At 40.7% G+C, this 16,068-nt stretch overlaps 1 protein-coding gene across 1 annotated transcript in view; it reads left to right on the top strand.

Annotated features, from left to right (window-relative positions):
- The first annotated feature begins 363 nt into the window (after positions 1–363).
- The window catches only part of LOC131159258 (cytochrome P450 89A2-like), a 33,725-nt gene continuing 18,020 nt past the window's right edge, over positions 364–16,068 (top strand). Inside the window, exon 1 of the mRNA XM_058114004.1 lies at positions 364–2,290. Within this exon, the coding sequence (XP_057969987.1) occupies positions 364–2,007 (1,644 nt within the window). The 3' untranslated portion in view covers positions 2,008–2,290. The remainder of the gene's footprint in view (positions 2,291–16,068) is intronic.

The following is a 16,068-nucleotide window of genomic DNA, read 5'->3' on the forward strand; positions in this document are numbered from 1 at the left end:
TTTTATTTGTTCTTTTTAATTTTCGGGTTTTTTTCTATGTCTTTTGGTCTGGGATTTTTCAGATTTTGGTAAGGAGATGTCTAATTCTGTTTATTGTGTATTCTAAATCTATTAATGATATTCTTTGTTTGCTATTAAAAAAAAAGTGAGAGAGAGAAGAAGAAGAGAGAAAACTCTTGAATGGGCATGACAGAGGAACGGATAAAGAATGTGAACAATAGTTTCCAAAATGAGATGTAATAAAAAAAATTATCTCTTCTTGACAATCCCCACTTTCAAAACATGTGCCCGCCCCCACCTAATGCTTAATAATTTAAGTTACTCATAGTCAACATAAAAGAAGTCTCCTTCCAACTATCAGCCATGTTATATATGCTGTTATTACCAGGCACACCCACTTCATCATTTGGCCAAAAGATGGAGACCTGGTTCATCATCATCGCTTCTCTTTGCATCGCTGCTCTCTTTAAGTCCCTCTTCAATCTTCTCTCTCCCACCAGTCCTAAACCCAGCAAAATCAAAGGCAAGCTCCCTCCAGGACCCTCCGCTGTTCCCATCATTGGCAACTTCCTATGGTTCCGGAAATCCTTTTCAGAAATCGAATCCATTCTTCGGAACCTGCACACCAAGTACGGACCCCTCATCTCCCTCCGCTTTGGCTCTCGCCTGACAATCTTCATTGCCAACCATTCCCTTGCCCATCAAGCCTTGATACAAAATGGTGTTGTCTTCGCTAATCGTCCCGCAGCTCCTCCAGTTGGCCAAATCTTTAGCAGCAACCAACATAACGTCAACTCCGCTGCCTACGGCCCTGTCTGGCGCCTTCTGCGCCGCAACCTCACCTCCGAAATACTCCACCACTCACGGGTGAAGTCCTATTCTCACGCTCGCAGGCGAGTCTTGTGTATCCTTGTCAACCTCCTCAAGACTAGCCAATCTCAAAAATTAGGAGAGCCAGTTAAGGTGATGGACCATTTCCAGTATGCCATGTTTTTCTTGCTTGTTTTCATGTGTTTTGGTGAGGAGCTGGAGGAGAAGAAGATTAGAGATATCAAAGATGTGCAGCGTCAACCCCTACTATCCGCTGCACGATTCAATATACTCAATGTCTGGTCAAGATTGGGAAAGATTTTATTTCGTAGTCGTTGGAAAGAGTTAATGCAGATGCGCAAGAGCCAGGTAGACGTATTGATTCCTCTAATACGAGACCGAATGAAAGCCAAACTGGAGACTCAACGGAAGAATATGCAAGATGGAGAAGGTAAGAATGAGTCTGTCTTGTCTTATGTCGATACTTTTATTGATCTTAAGCTGCCGGACGAGAAGAGAAAGCTTAATGAAGAAGAGATGGTGAGTCTGTGCTCAGAGTTTTTGAATGCCGGCACCGACACTACGTCAACGGCGCTGCAGTGGATCATGGCCAACCTGGTGAAGTACCCACATATTCAAGAAAAGCTTTTTGCAGAGATTAATGGGGTTGTCGGAGAACTTGGAGGAGGAGGAGGACCCGAAGAGGTGAAAGAGGAGGAACTGCAGAAGATGCCATACCTGAAAGCTGTGATATTGGAAGGGCTGAGACGGCACCCTCCGAGCCACATGGTGCTGCCCCACGCTGTCACTGAAGATGTGACATTGGATGACTACGTTGTGCCAAAAAATGCTGTTGTGACTTTCATGGTAGCAGACATGGGGTGGGACCCAAAGGTGTGGGAAGATCCGATGGCTTTCAAGCCCGAGAGGTTCCTATCGAACGGTGGAGATGGGGGGGAACTATTTGACCTAACAGGGAGCAGAGAGATTAAGATGATGCCATTTGGCGCGGGGAGGAGGATATGTCCAGGGTCTGGTCTGGCCATGCTTCATTTGGAGTACTTTGTGGCTAATTTGGTGTGGCATTTTGAATGGAAGGCTGTGGATGGAGATGAGGTTGATCTCTCTGAGAAGCAAGAGTTTGCAGTAGTGATGAAGAATCCATTGCAGGCCCACTTGTCTCCAAGGCTGAAATAAGGATCGAATTCATCAACAAGTTGCCGTCCGTCTGTGTCTAGTGCACTTCTTCTGATAGTTATTTTGTTAAAAAATAAAGGCTGTATAATTGTAAATTTGGAAAACTACAGAAGCCTGCAATTATAACTTAAGATACTGTTTTCTGCAGGTCTGCTACCATAAGGAAATCACCGTATTTTTAATTTCTAGTGCTTTTATCTGTCACCACCATCTAAGTTTTTTTTTTTTTTTTAGCTTCTCTCTTTCTTCTGTGGAATGATTTTACCACCTCACAATTCAAAAGGTATGGTTTTTCTTTTCATTGAAATTGGTTAAAGTGTTTGGACGCATCATTTCTTACATATATTTTATATGGAGGTTTGAATTTAAGGACATGTACACTTCGCGTGCTTGCTGTTTCCATTTTTCATTATTCAATTTTTTATTTTGAAGCTTGCTTACATAAAGCTTGCTAATGATGCCCATGTTTTTTTTTTTTTTTTTGATCAATTGCATAAATATATTGATCAAGTGAAAATATATACAACTACGCTGGGCATACCCAGGTCATCTTGTTACCACACTGACAATACAAGTCAAAAGTCCTGAAATACATCAAACCTGGGCATACCCAAGGGCCAAGGAGCTGGCCAATCACGCTATCAATACTCAGAGATATCCCAAGGACAACAAACATGCCCAATAATATCAAACTGAGAACATGTCAAATTTCTCAAAAACTGTCCTATAGATATGTCTTTGTATGGCACTAATTAAATCTATAGGAGGAATAACATGATTATCGAATTTTTTCCTATTCCTAGATTGCCAAATAATATACACAGAAGTAGCCAAGCCAATTTTCTTCCTAGCAGAGCGAACTCCATTGCCTTTTGCTTCTTTATGTAACCATTTCACCGCTGCCTTGATTGAAGTCATGACCCTTTTAATTCCCATTCACTTCCTTATGCAACCCCACACTTCAGCCGAGTATTTGTAGCTGAAGAAAAGGTGATCAAGAGTCTCCATATCACTATTACAGAAGGTACATCTTACGTCAATCTCAACTCCTTTTAACTTGTCACAAGTTGGAAGCTTTCCCTTCCAACCCAACAACAAGCAGAAAGCATACTTCGGAGTAGTTCCATTATACCATATAGACTTTGTCCAAGACATGACTTGGCACTTCTCCCTCCAAAAGTCATAGAGTGTATGCGAACCTCTTCCCATTCTTTCCATAGTTTCTATGGCAGCAGCCACACTCCTAGAATTGAGTACTAGCTGGTCCTTGATTTCAACCAAGTTTTTGAATAGGGGGGAGTCATCTTTTTTAGCTATAGCATAGCAGATTTCGGCCTCCTTCAAGTAGAATTGATGGATCCATTTCGTCCATAAACAATCCTTCTTTGCTTGAATATTCCACAACACTTTGGACAACAAAGCTCTGTTCCATGTCTTGAGGTCAACCACACCCAAGCCACCTTCTTGTTTTGGTTTGCATATTTCCCTCCAAGCAACCAAGGCCCTCCTTCTACCACCCCATAGGAATACATGGCATAGCTTGATTACTTGGTTTAGAACATTCCCTGGAATTGGAAAAATAGCAAGCCAAAAGCATTCTATCCCTTGGATGATTGAATTAATTATTTCTAATCTACCAGCATACGTTAGAGTATGCCCAGGCCACCCTTTAAACAACCTAACAATTCTATCAATCAAAGGCCTATAGTGGGCGGCATTCAGTTTAGAAGACAACAGAGGGACTCCTAGGTATCTGAAAGGAAATTCACCCTCTTTGAATCCAGTTTGATTCAAGATAACCTCCAAATCTCGTGGTTTCATGCCAGCCTGATACAGGTTTGATTTCAAGCTGTTTGCAGAGAGGCCAGAGCACAGAGAGAATTCCTTCAAGCACTCCATTAGGTAGCCAACTGAAACTGCATCTCCCCTAGAGAACAGCATGAGATCATCTGCAAAGGCCAAGTGTGTTATCTTCAGTTCGTCACATTTGGGTTGAAATTTAAACTTAGCTTTACCCTCCAATGATTTGAGTAGCCTTGACAAATACTCCACACAGATAACAAATAGCAAGGGAGACAAAGGATCACCCTGCCTAAGCCACTTCCTCCCCTTGAAAAATCCATTGAGCCTTCCATTCAGTGATACAGAGAAGGAAGTCGTCGAGACACACTCCATGATCCAAGAGATCATTTGATCAGGGAAATTTAAATTCACCAACATATCCTTCAGGAAGGCCCATGAAACAGAGTCATAAGCCTTTTTCAAATCAATTTTTAGTAGGCATCGAGGGGAAATTCTTTTCCTTTTGTACCCTCTTATCAGTTCTTGCACCAGGTATATATTTTCCACCATATTTCTCCCTTTGACAAGTGCCGCTTGGGCTGGGTTTATCTGGTCTTCCAAGCATGGTTTAATTCTACCAGAGATCAATTTAGCAATGACTTTATACAAAACATTGCAGCAGGATATTGGACAATAATCACTTACTGTACAGGCATGACTAGTCTTAGGAATTAAAACAACAGTAGTATGATTTATCTGTTTAAAGATTTTGCCACTCTGAAAGAACTCCTTTACTGCTAGACAGAATTCATGGCCAATGGTATTCCAAGTCTTCTTATAGAAACCTGCAGAGTAACCATCAGGGCCTGGAGCTTTATCATTCCCAATACTGAACAAAGCCTCTTTTATCTCCTCTTTTGATATAGGTCTTAACATGTCATTTCTTCTTGATTCATTCAACATAGCTCCCCTATTTACTAACTGGGGATTTAGCTTTGAACACCTCTCCTCAATACCCAGAAGCTGAGAATAAAATGTCACAAACTCGAATGCCATCTAATCATATGACTTTGTAAGTTCACCATTTTGGTTCATAACAGAAGAAATATGATTTCTGCATTTGTTCCTTCGCAGGAGAGCATGGAAGAAAGAAGAGTTCCTATTACTGCACCTCAGGAACTTACACTTAGCTACTTGAGATAAGAACATCCTGTTAGCATTTTCCAATCTTACTGCTACACCTTTCTTATACTGCATCTCCTTTTGTAATTGGAGGCAAGCAGGGTCATCATGTAACTTACTCTGAATTTCCAGGAGTTCATTACTTGCCATCTCAGCTCGTACCGAGATATGGGAGAAGTGGCAAGCATTCATGGATCTCTAGGGCTTCTTCAAAGCTTGTAGTTTCCTAACCAAATAGTACTGTCTGCACCCATCATAGCATTCCTGCCAAACTTCTCTAACTCTCTCCTGGAACTCAGGGTGGGTTGCCCACATATTAAAGAACTTGAAAGGAAGTCTCCCCAAATCCAATTCAGTAGACAAGGACACTAGAGAGACTGAGTGATTAGACAGACTACCAGGAAACTGGTAGTGAACCTGAGAATTCCAGCCATTCAAATACCAAGCCTGATTAACCATAACTCTGTCAAGCTTACACCACACTCTCCCATTATACCAGGTAAGAAAACAACCTGAAGATTTCAAGTTAGTCAAGCCAGCCACATTGAAATAGTCACTAATGTCTTTCACTTCGTAAACTGATACCAATACCCCATTTCTTTTCTCCTCATTATTCAAAACACAATTAAAATCACCTAACAACATCCAAGGCCCAGTAAAGGCACAGCCAGTTTGGGAAATGTCCATCCATAGTGATCTTCTAGCCCCTATAGTATTAAATCCATAGATGAAACTCATAAGGCATTCATTCGAAGTTACCTAGCATTTAACCAAGCAGTGTATGGCTTGCTCACTTTTATGACATACTTGCATCTTCACCTTCTGGGAGTTCCAGATAATTAGGATTCTTCCAGCCCTATATAACTCAAAATTATTCACTTGTTCCTACCCCCTGAATTTCCTGCTCATTATTTTTTCCAATTTTTCCATAGATAGTTTTGTTTCCAAAATCCCCATAATATCCAATTTATTTTTCCTAATGAGATCCTTGATCCCTTTTTGTTTTAGGGGCATATTAAGGCCCCTAATATTTCAAGCAGCTATCTTCATTATGCATTTTGGGGGCTAGGCCCCATGGTTCGAAATCGCGGTAGCGGGTAACGTCGCGTAACGGTCGTGGGTGTCGCGGGACGCGGGAGACGTGGGTGTTACGTAACAGGAAGTGGGCGTAACAGTTGTGAATTTTTTTCACGCATGCACAACCATGCCAAAATCGAAAAATAAGCATGAAATCCATAAATGCATGATTTTTAATGAATTTTGACAACCTTCATTCAACCTAAAAATGCTTTTTAATAGGCATTATGATTTTTATATTAATTTTAGTGCGCTGCTTACAAAAAAAGGCATATTTTTTTTTAAAGTTTGCATTAGTTTAATGGGTAAAAAAGATATAGAAATGTAATTAAAATGAAGAATCAATTGATTAAAGACATAAAGTTACTTAAAATGAGTCAATAGACCCAATAATTTATATTACAATACAATAATTTATGTTACAATTTACAATTTAAAAAAATAAATATGGAATTCTGAATCTTACAATTTAATTATTTAAATGGTAGTGTGCTTGAGTCACTTGAGACTTGACTAATTGTGTAGAAATTAGGATTTATTATAAATTTTAGATCTAATATTAAATTATTAATAGTTAAGGTATTTAAAAAAATAATTATGTAGAATATTAATTAATAATTTTTTACTAAATCTGTACTCTAACTCTCTATCTTTATAAATTTTATGTTTTAATAATTTTATACTAATTTTTTTATTTTAGTTAATAAATTCTACTTATATAATCATTTATAAATTTGCATACTAATTAAATAATAAATATAAACTGAAATTATAAAATAAACTAAATTATTAGTTTAGAATAAATTGGTAATTTACAATTACATTAACCAATGAAGTAGAAGAACTGAAGAAACATGCCCACTCCCGAGTCCCGAGTCCCCATCGAAGCTGTGAGAGAGCTGCAACCTGCAAGCCCCCAAAATTTGAGGGAATCGAAGGCTTCAAAACTTATTTTTGGAGCTGCGACTGCGAGCCTGCGAATGGAGGCAACCTGCAGAGCACAGCTCCTTCAAGCGACAAATTGAAGATTGGAAGCTGATTTTTGGGTTCTTACATTGGACAAAGGAGACGAACTGACGAAGAGGGAAAAATCGAAACACCTTCAAGGGAAAAATCAAACACATTCAAGACGAATTGCCAGTCAGTTGACCTGCGATGGCTGCGAACTGCGAAGAACATCTTCAAGGCAAAAATCGAAGCTAATTTTGGGGATTTTGAAGCTTCAGATCCGTAGATTGAAGCTGTACGAAAGAGATGAAGAGTGAAAGAGGGAACAACACAACAAATTGAAGCTTCAAAGTTGCTTTCGTTTCTTTGGAGGCTTCAAATGAGGAGATCTAAGCTAGATGATGGAGAGAGACACACAAAAGGTACGCAGTAGTGTAAGGGGCTGTCGGCTGTAATGTGTTGTAATGGACGTTACGGGTTGTAACGTTAGTCTAATGGCCGTTATGGGCCGTTACAGTTTTGTAACGGCCGTTATGCACGTGAATTTTCTGCTCCGTTAATGCGGGCTGTAACGGAATCGGAGAGATGATTTTCCGTTACATAACGGCCGTTACGCTACGTAACGGCCGTTATTTAATACCATGCCAGGCCCCCTTTTTTTGTTTGTTGAATTGGACCACTACCCCTCTTTCCAATTTTTTTGTTCTTGACAGCGGTATTTCCTTCATTTTTGGCTCTATAAGTTTGACTTGAACAACCAACTTTGGTACCTCCACTAGCCTTTGCGGCACATTCCTCTTGCTAGGGCATAATCCGACATGGATCAGGATGGCATTTCACAACATTGCCACAAGTCCCAATATCAAAATCCCTTTGAGAATCAACAGGAGTATCACCAGCTCCACCACCCTGTAGCCTAGCATTTCCAGAATTTTCAAGGACCAAGGCATCAAGGCCTTCATTAAGGATCCCCCCCAAAGTAGCATTACAAGCCACCTCAATCCTCTCCATTATCAGAGAAGGTTGAGTACTCACATAGTCAACCTCAGGGAATAAATCACACTCCCGACTCATCTTTCTACAACCCATCTGGTCTAGCATAGCTCCACAGATGGGATCAGCTAGTGTGTTAGCCACATACACAGAGTACCCCACCTTTTCTTTTCCTTTATCTCCCTTAACCTGTTTCTCATTCAGATTATTAACATTCTGGCATCCATCCTCTGGCATGTTGCTTTCAATTTCCTTTGGCTTTGCAGCATCTACATACCTTTTCTTAATTCCACAAAAGTCAGCAGTGTGCCCAACATACTTGCAGTGAGTACAGAACCTGGGAAGGTTCTCATATACAACTTCTTGCACCATTTCCTCATCATCAGGGAGGAATACTTTAACTGAGTATTTGATCTTCTTCGCAACATCCATCTCCACAAGCACTCTGGCATAAGAGATTCTAGCTTGCATCATAGTAAGCTTATCAGCACATATTGGCTTACCCAGCTCAGAGCAAATCCTGCCCAAGGCCAACAGATTCCACATCTCGATTGGAAGGTTCCTTAACTGAACCCAAACAAGTAAAGTGGTCCTATGCTCAGAACCAAATTGGAACATCTTAGGCATCTCTTTTCATATATAATGTTCTACCCTGAATCACATAAGGTGCCTGCTGCAGAATCTCTTCCAACTCTTCTTCCTTCTGAAACTTGAATACTACCCACCCATCCGCATGTTTAATATAGTTAACCCTGATCTTCCACAAATTGACCAAGGTACTCAAAGTATCTCTACCAGGGAGTTTCCCAGCAAAGTAGCCCACAAGACACTTCTGGTATGAATCTTCCGGCCGAGATAAATTAGATAACCTCAGTTTTGCTCCACTACCATCAGACTAAAACGCAGGAATGGCAGTACAGCAACTAGGGTTCCTGTTATTCGCAAATAGCTCAGACCAGGGGACCCTTTTGTTGTTCCTGACTATTGTTCTATCTTCATTCACCTTCTTTCCAATATTATTATCCTTCAAACCATCATCTTGGTCAGCCTGGACATTCGATTCCACACTGACAGAATCCTCCACCACCCTATCTCCCCACAACTGGTTCTTACTGCTTCCATTTTCATTCATGCATCTCTCCAGGACTCCTCACTTCCCACAAGTCCAAGTGATTCCATTATCTTTTCATTCAAAACCATCGGGGTGGCCTGAATCTGTTCCGCAGTCATTTCAGACTTCCTAAAGTATTCCAAAGGGCTAGCATGATCATCTCTCTTGTTCTGTAGGCTATCATACAGTGTTGTGGGTGGCAAAGGTTTGCGCGACTCCAAAAACCTTTTCTCTGCTTCTTCCTCTAGTCTCTCATATTCTGCAATAATTTCAGAGTCCTTTTTTTTGGCCCACTGCCCTCTCCTGCCCCCTTTAGCAACAATAAACCTAAGAGCATTTTCAATCACTTGCTTTCTACCTTCTTTGCTTTCCATTGCAACCTTAACCCACACCAGCCATCGGCCAGGGAGGGCTCAAATTCAAAATCACATCAGGCGGGAAACCCAAAAATTTGAATCACCGCACTCCAAACTTTTCCACACATGATCCAACAGGGAGAATACGCTTCCAACAACCCTCGGATGGATTACACACAGGATTCCTTTCCAGTTTCAACCAAAACACACGATCAGACCAAGCATCCGTAGGAAAGCACCTTCCAAGAGAGAAGGGAGAGTATCTCTCTCTAACTTTCCTTTATGCATGCTTTGGGTCAACTTTCTTAATTTATAGGGTGTGTTTGGCATTGGTTATTTCGAATTAAGAGAATATTGTCTAAAAGTAATTGTAAAATATTTATATTATACCAAACACTATAATATAATCTTCACATGATCAAAAACCAAACGCCCCAACAGTTTTGCTTGTCAGTCAATATTTATTATTTGAAGATTGCAAAAAAAATAATAATTAAATAATCTCAATTAGTGGCATGCTCAACCTTATTTGTGCATTTTTTGTGCTATTTTCCTGAACATATAAGATGCACATACATTAAACAAGTCAATACAAAATTCTCATTCTACATCATGACTTGAGTTTTGAATTTATGAAGTTCAAACGAAAAGGATGAACCACCCCTTAATTTTCATCATAGGAAAAGAGGGAAAGTGATTAATTTTACACTCGAAAACATTTTGACATTATATGAATTCAACAAGATTCACTACAAGATTTTTTCTAAACAGAGCACAAGGATGCTACGGATGGTGTCTGGCGTGTAGCTAGAAAACACATTAGGGGGGAGCACAATGCGTGTGGCAACCCCTTGAACTTACCAACCTCCTCCACCGAAGACGAAACAACCTTCACTTGTACTGCGTTTTCCCCTTCACTCTAGAAATTCAATGCCAACAGTTTCCCAAACACTTTTATAATGTAGTTGTCAAGCTATGGTTCGCGAATTTTGCTTCAGTACAAATTGCCAGACATTTCAACAATTAAAACTTGAAGGGTCAAAATTTTTGTTTATGAGAAAGATGGGGAAGGAAAAACAAGGCCAAGCGATCATGGCTGCACCTGCAAACCTCAAGAGGACAACCCTACCCAAACTTGCAGAGCAATTGAGTACGTACACGCCAATGTAGGCGATTATTAGCATATTAACAACCACACACATCCAGAGTGCAGAGTTCACATCCAAGTGCAGTTCTCTCCTAACAGATTGATTAACTTAAGCATCAAAGAGATCCCTAACCTCTAGGAGCGTAGTTCCTTGTTATGGATCTTGAAGGTGATGACGAGTCTTCATCAACCTTTCATACTATCAATCTCTGAAAGGATGATCCATTTCCAACATCAACAAATTCTATAACTAGAAACTGTCATATTTAAATTTTAGATGGTCCATAATAAATTGGATAGCCGATAATGGAGATGGTGCCAGCATTGATGAGCTATAATGGAGACGGTGCCAGTATTGTTGAGTTGTAGAGATGGTGTCAGCATTATTGAGCTATAGAGACGGTGCCAATATTGTTGAGTTGTAGAGTGCCAGCATTGTTGAGCTGTAGTGACGGTGCCAGCCACTTCTACCAACCTTAGCTCATATTCATTGAATCTCATTACCACCTACCATTCCTATCCATCTCCATCCATGACTATATATATATATATGGATATGTGTGTGTGAAATATATGAGTGTAATTTAATTGAAGGTGAGAGAGAGTTGAGTTGAGTGGAGTGCAGTTGCCTCCTCCTTCTCCTTGTATTTTCTCCCAGTTTTAGTGAAGATTGGTGTGCTCTGTAAACATAGGCCAATTTGGGCAGAACCACGTTAAATCTAGGTGTTCATTTCTTGCATTTCTTGCTTGTTTATTTATATTTGTGGTGTGATTGTTGCTCCTCGATCCCTAACAATTGGTATCAGAACTAGATCGGAGCAAAATTGCCACTGCCCAGGAATTCAAGTAGCTCAAAATCAAGTTTTGAACACACCAGGGTGTTCCTCTCGATGAGATGAAGTCAATAGAGCAAATCGGAGCTCGAACGGAGGCTCCACGAGTCCACACGCACCCACACGCGCTTCAAGTAGTCTGTCATCGTTGCAACACACCTTCATGCGCCGCCAGGTCACCGACATGTGACCTTATGCGCCAACCAGCCCATGACGTGTACCTCATACGCTTGCTGCAACTTCAAGAAGAAGTTGACGTCAGCGTGTCGCATCAGTAGCCCTGTCAGCTGCCACCTCACCGCGCTGTCAGTAGCCGCCAATCCACGTTAGTGCCACATGTCATCCCAGTCAGCATCCACGTTAGCTGCCACGTCATCAGCTAGGACCCACTTTGCCAAGTCTACAAATGGCGTCAATGACGTTAATGAAATATTCCGTTAAAAAGTGGATATTCTATTAAGTTTAACGGAGGATTGACCTTTTGACCAAAAAGATAGACCAGGCTTTTCAGAGCCATTTCAGGTCTGTGTTTTGAATGAGTCGAACCATTCTCAAGGTTTTCGGCTGTTCTGGATCCAACTTGTCCGTTTGAGATGATTCCATCTCTAGATAGGCAAATCGAGATGTCGAACAAAAAGAGCTAAAAGGTCGTGATGTTTGACGGCACCAATTTTGGTTTTTGGAAGATGCAAATTGAGGACTACTTGTTTGGTAAGGAGTTGCACTTACCACTGAAGGGAAAGCCAGAATCCATGAAGGAGGACAAGTGGGAGTTGCTTGACCGGAAGGCTCTTAGAGCTGTCAGGATAACGCTGGCAAAGTCTGTTGCCTTCAACATCAAGCACATGACAACCACCAATTCACTTATGGATGTGCTTTCCAACATATACGAGCAGCCATCAGCCGCCAATAAGGTACATTTAATAAAAAAAAATGTTCACCATGCACATGCCTGTTGGTGAAAGTTTTAGTAAACATCTGAACAATTTCAATGAGCTATCAGATCAACTCGCCTCAGTTGAAATCACGTTTGACAGTGAAATTCATGTCTTGTTGATTCTCAGTCAGTTGCCTGAGAGTTGGAAAGGTATCGTTACTCCGATCAGTAGCTTAGCAGGAAAATCAAAATTGAAGTATGACGAATTCATCAATATGATTTTGACGGAAGAGATTAGGATGCAGTCAAACAATGCTTCCACTTCAAGTTCAACCTTGAATGTGGAAAGTCGAGTGAAAGATTCATGGAAAGGAAGCAAGCATGAGCGATCAAACAATCGCGGAAGATCTAGGACTAGACGGTCCAGATCTAGAAATTCCAAAGGTTCTCAGGGCACAAAGAATATTGAGTGCTAAAACTATGGGAAGATCGAGCATTACAAAAATCAGTGTAAAGGTCCAAGGAAAGAACTCTTTGGAGAGCAAGAAGGAGTCTTGGGTCTTAAACTCTGGAGCCTCATTTCACGCCACTTGCAGCAGAGATTGCGTAGAGGAGTATACACTAGGTGACTATGGTAAGGTATATATTGGCAATGATCAACCTTGCAATATAGTCGGCAAAGGAATTGTGAAGATCAAGATGAAAGGGTTCGTATGGAAGCTGAATGGTGTCAGATATATTCCAGACCTGAGAAAAAACTTGATCTTAGTTGGACAACTGGTAGATGAGGGTTACACCACAAAATTAATTGGCGATGAATGGAAGATTTCAAAGGGTGCACTGATGATTACACAAGGTAAGAAAAGTGGAACACTTTATGTGTCCTCCAATGTTTGCATGTCTATTTTAGTTGCTACAGGAAATGACGATAGGAACATTTGGCACCAACGACTCAGTCACATGAACGAGAAGGGACTCAGGGTGATGCACTCAAAGGAAAAATCGAGTGATCTACGGTTAATGGAGATTGACATGTGCAAGGATTGCATACTCAGAAAATAGAAGAGGGTCGGTTTCCAGACATACTCCCACACCCCAAAGAAGTAGAGACTTGAACTAGTCCATTCAGACGTATAATGACTGACGACCGTCTCATCCATAGGCGAAAGGAATTACTTTGTGATATTTATTGACGATCATTCTCAGAAAGTATGAGTGTACTTTCTAAAATATAAATCAAATGTCTTTGATGCTTTCAAGATATGAAAAGCAATGGTCGAAAATGAAACTAGTTTAAAAATCAAGTAGCTGAGAACCAACAACGGTAGTGAGTATGATGACACCAGGTTCAAGAAATTCTGTTATAAACATGGTATCAAGATGGAAAGAACTGTGCCAGTTACGCTCTTGCACAACGGTGTAGTTGAGTGGATGAACCAATCGTTGACCGAAAGAGTTAGAAGCATGCGTATGCAGTTAGACCTACCAAAGCAGTTCTGGGCAGAGGCAGTCAACACAGCAACATACTTGATCAATAGGAGTCCATTAGTACCATTGGACCTCAGACTACCAGAAGAAGTATGGAGTGGAAAAGAGGTGAGACTTTCACGTTTGATAGTTTTTTGTTGTGTTGCATATGTGCATATTAGTGATCATATCAGAAAAAACTTGATCCAAAGTTTCAGAAATGTACCTTCGTTGGCTACGGTGAAGATGAGTATGGGTATCACATTTGGAACGATGAAAACAAGAAGGCAATTGGAAGTAGAGACGTGATCTTCAATGCAAAAGTGATGTACAAGAATAGACACACAATAGAACCCATAGAACCACTTCATAATGAAATAACCTATGTAGACTTGGATGATGTCCTAGAAGGTGTCAAGACACAACTGCAAAATGCCGAGAGAGGTAAACACACAACAGGACCCATTGAACCAGTTCATAATGAAACAACTTATGTAGATTTGGATGATGTCCTAGAAGGTGTCGAAATACAACAGCAAAACGCCGAGAATCCTCAGGCAGAGGAACCTGTGGAGCAGATCGTCGCACCACTGCCTCCTCTAGCTCCAGAGTTTAGGAGATCTTCTCGGCCCCATGTACTAAATAAAAGGTATATGAGTTATTTACTTCTTACAGATGGAGGAGAGTCCGAATGCTATGATGAAACATGTCAGGTAGGAGATTCGGGTAAGTGGGAGCTTGCAATGAAGGACAAGATGAAGTCCCTCACTTTCAACAATATGTGGGAACTAGCTAAATTGCTCAAATGTAAGAAGACTCTTCACAAGAAGTGGGTGTATAGGATCAAAGAGGAGCATGATGGCTTTAGGAGGTACAAGGCCCAGTTGGTAGTCAAAGGCTTCGAGAAGAAGGAAGGAATCGACTATATCGACATCTTTGCACCAATTGTGAAGGTAACAACCATCAGATCAGTCTTGAACATTGTTGCCTTGGAGGGCCTATATCTCGAACAATTGGATGTGAAGACGAAATTTCTTTACGGTGATCTAGATGAAGAGATTTACATGCACCAACCAGAAGGATTCTTAGTGAAAGGTAAAGAGAATCTAGTATGCAGATTGAAGAAGAGCTTGTACGGTCTCAAACAAACTCTCAGGCAATGGTACCGAAAATTTGACGGCTTTATGCGTAGGAAAGATTTTCAGAAGTGCAATGTTAACCACTGTTGCTACTTTAAGAGGTATCCGTCTAGCTATATCATTTTATTGCTATATGTTGATGACATACTAGTCGCATGCCCAGATGTAAAAAAGATCAGAAATTGAAGCAGTAATTGTCAGAGGGGTTTGACATAAAAGACTTAGGTTCAGCAAAGTAGATACTTAGGATGCGGATATCCATAGATGAGCAACAAGGAATGTTGTGGTTATCTCAGTCGGAGTATATTAAACATGTTTTACAGAGATTCAACATGAGTAGTGCCAAAGCGGTAAATACACCATTGGCCGGTCACTTCCGCCTCTCCAAGGATCAAGCTCCCCAGACATATGAAGAGAAGGACTTCATGGCTAAGGTACCTTACGCCTCAGCCATTGGAAGTCTCATGTATGCCATGGTTTGTACCAGACCAGACATTGGCCAAGTAGTGGGAGTTGTTAGCAGGTTTATATCAAATCCAGAGGAGACTCACTGGGAAGCAGTGAAGTGGATCTTGAGGTATCTACGTGGCATTATTGATAAGTGTCTATGTTTCGGCAAAGGAGACTTGAAAATTTAAGGGTATAGTGATGCCGATTTTGCTGGTGAAGTTGATCACCACAGAAACATCACCGGATATGTGTTCACTGTTGGCACAACAACTATTAGTTGGAACAGTTGGATGTCACAAATAGAAAAGATTGTTGCCCTATTCCCTACAGAAGCTGAGTATGTAGTAGTGACAGAAGCCAATAAAGAGATGATTTGGCTTCAAGGTTTGTTGACAAAGCTCGGAATAAAGCAGGTAAGGAATGTTTTGCACAGCGACAGTCAGAGTGCAATACATCTAATAAAGAACTCTGCATTTCATTCTAAAACCAAACATATTGGACTTCGTTATCACTTCGTCAGATCTCTATTAGAGGATGGAGTGCTGACACTTGAAAAAATCCAAGGTAGCAGGAATCTAGTAGACATGTTGATAAAGGTGGTGACTATAGAGAAGCTTAAATTGTGCTCAATTTCAGTTGGTCTTCATGTTTGAAGACAAATTTGAGCACATCATTTACCTATATATTGTTTGAGATGGT

Source organism: Malania oleifera, chromosome 7, assembly GCF_029873635.1.
Source record: "Malania oleifera isolate guangnan ecotype guangnan chromosome 7, ASM2987363v1, whole genome shotgun sequence".
Classification (NCBI taxonomy): Eukaryota; Viridiplantae; Streptophyta; class Magnoliopsida; order Santalales; family Ximeniaceae; genus Malania; species Malania oleifera.